Below are 1,127 nucleotides of genomic sequence, written 5' to 3' on the forward strand. Positions count from 1 at the left end.
TTTAATTTTGGATGTGGTACAACTGGAAACATGAAAACACGACTTTGAAAACAGAAGTTTGGAATGGAATCAGCAGCAGTACCACTTATTGAACGCATTAACCTCATGATCTTACATCCAGCATGCTTTTATTTAAAACCCCCGTACTTTCCTCTATGTGTTGACAGAACCTGAAAATAAACAGGTTGATCCCGGGCAGACCAGGAGGAAATGGCTGCTGGTCCGATCTGAGAGTGAGGACAGTTTGTGTGATAAAGACATCAGGGTTTCGGGCGGTCTGCTGAGTTCGTCGTCATCCGTCGCCCGGGCAAAATGGCTAATCCCACTTTGTAATACTCTTAGAATCAATCAGTTCTAGGGGGCTTTGGCCACACCCACCAATGCGGGCCTGAGGGTGCGACCGTGTAGTTTGTAGCCCACTTTAGTTACCACAGCGACGGTTCCGGGCTCTTTGCCTTCCACGGGCGCGTGGAAGAGGGCCTCGTGCTCGTAGGGGTCAAACTTCTGGCCTTCAGGGTTGAGCTTGACCAGGCCGTACTTGGTGAACACCTTCTGGATCTGGACCTCGGTCATCACCAGGCCGTCGTACAGGTTCTTCAGGTGAGGGTTCTGACTCGTCACCTCCTCCTTCGGGACGCTCTCTGTGGCCTTCTCCAGGATGTCTGCCACCTCCAGCAGGTCCTTACAGAAACTTTGGATACCTGGAGAAGACGGAGGGTAGGATTGCTGAAGACATTACCTGCATAAAGTTAGGCTAAAACTTCTGTTAAGTAACCTGATCACAGCACAGAGGAACCAAAGCTTTTTAAACCTTTTTATTTTAACATGATGGAAGGATTTTCAATAGCTCTTCTATGACATCTAGTGGTATAAATGTGGAACTGCAGAGCGTCATTTCAGCTTTATTTAAAAATGAAAAGAGGTTGTTTACCATACAACTTTGCGTCCTCCACCATCCTTTGACTTCTGTTCCTCAAGTTCTCCGTATCTGCGAGAGCTCTCTTATACTTCTCCTGCAAACGACACAGAGTAAAGAAGTTAAAGAAAAAGAAATTCAGTTAACGGATCAACCCTGGGAAGCATGGATTTTTTTTTAGACTTAGACAAACTGTCATTTTGTAAACACA

The 1,127-nt window shown here is 46.1% G+C and overlaps 1 protein-coding gene across 1 annotated transcript in view; it reads right to left on the reverse strand.

Moving 5' to 3' along the window:
- The window catches only part of grpel1 (GrpE-like 1, mitochondrial (E. coli)), a 5,196-nt gene continuing 4,069 nt past the window's right edge, over nucleotides 1-1,127 (reverse strand). The window contains exons 3-4 of the mRNA XM_015393236.1: nucleotides 932-1,013; nucleotides 1-701 (exon numbers count right to left, since the gene is read on the reverse strand). Coding sequence (XP_015248722.1) covers nucleotides 355-701; nucleotides 932-1,013 — 429 coding nt within the window. The 3' untranslated portion in view covers nucleotides 1-354. The remainder of the gene's footprint in view (nucleotides 702-931; nucleotides 1,014-1,127) is intronic.

This window comes from Cyprinodon variegatus, unplaced genomic scaffold (assembly GCF_000732505.1).
Source record: "Cyprinodon variegatus isolate N-32 unplaced genomic scaffold, C_variegatus-1.0 Scaffold631, whole genome shotgun sequence".
In the NCBI taxonomy this organism is placed as follows: domain Eukaryota; kingdom Metazoa; phylum Chordata; class Actinopteri; order Cyprinodontiformes; family Cyprinodontidae; genus Cyprinodon; species Cyprinodon variegatus.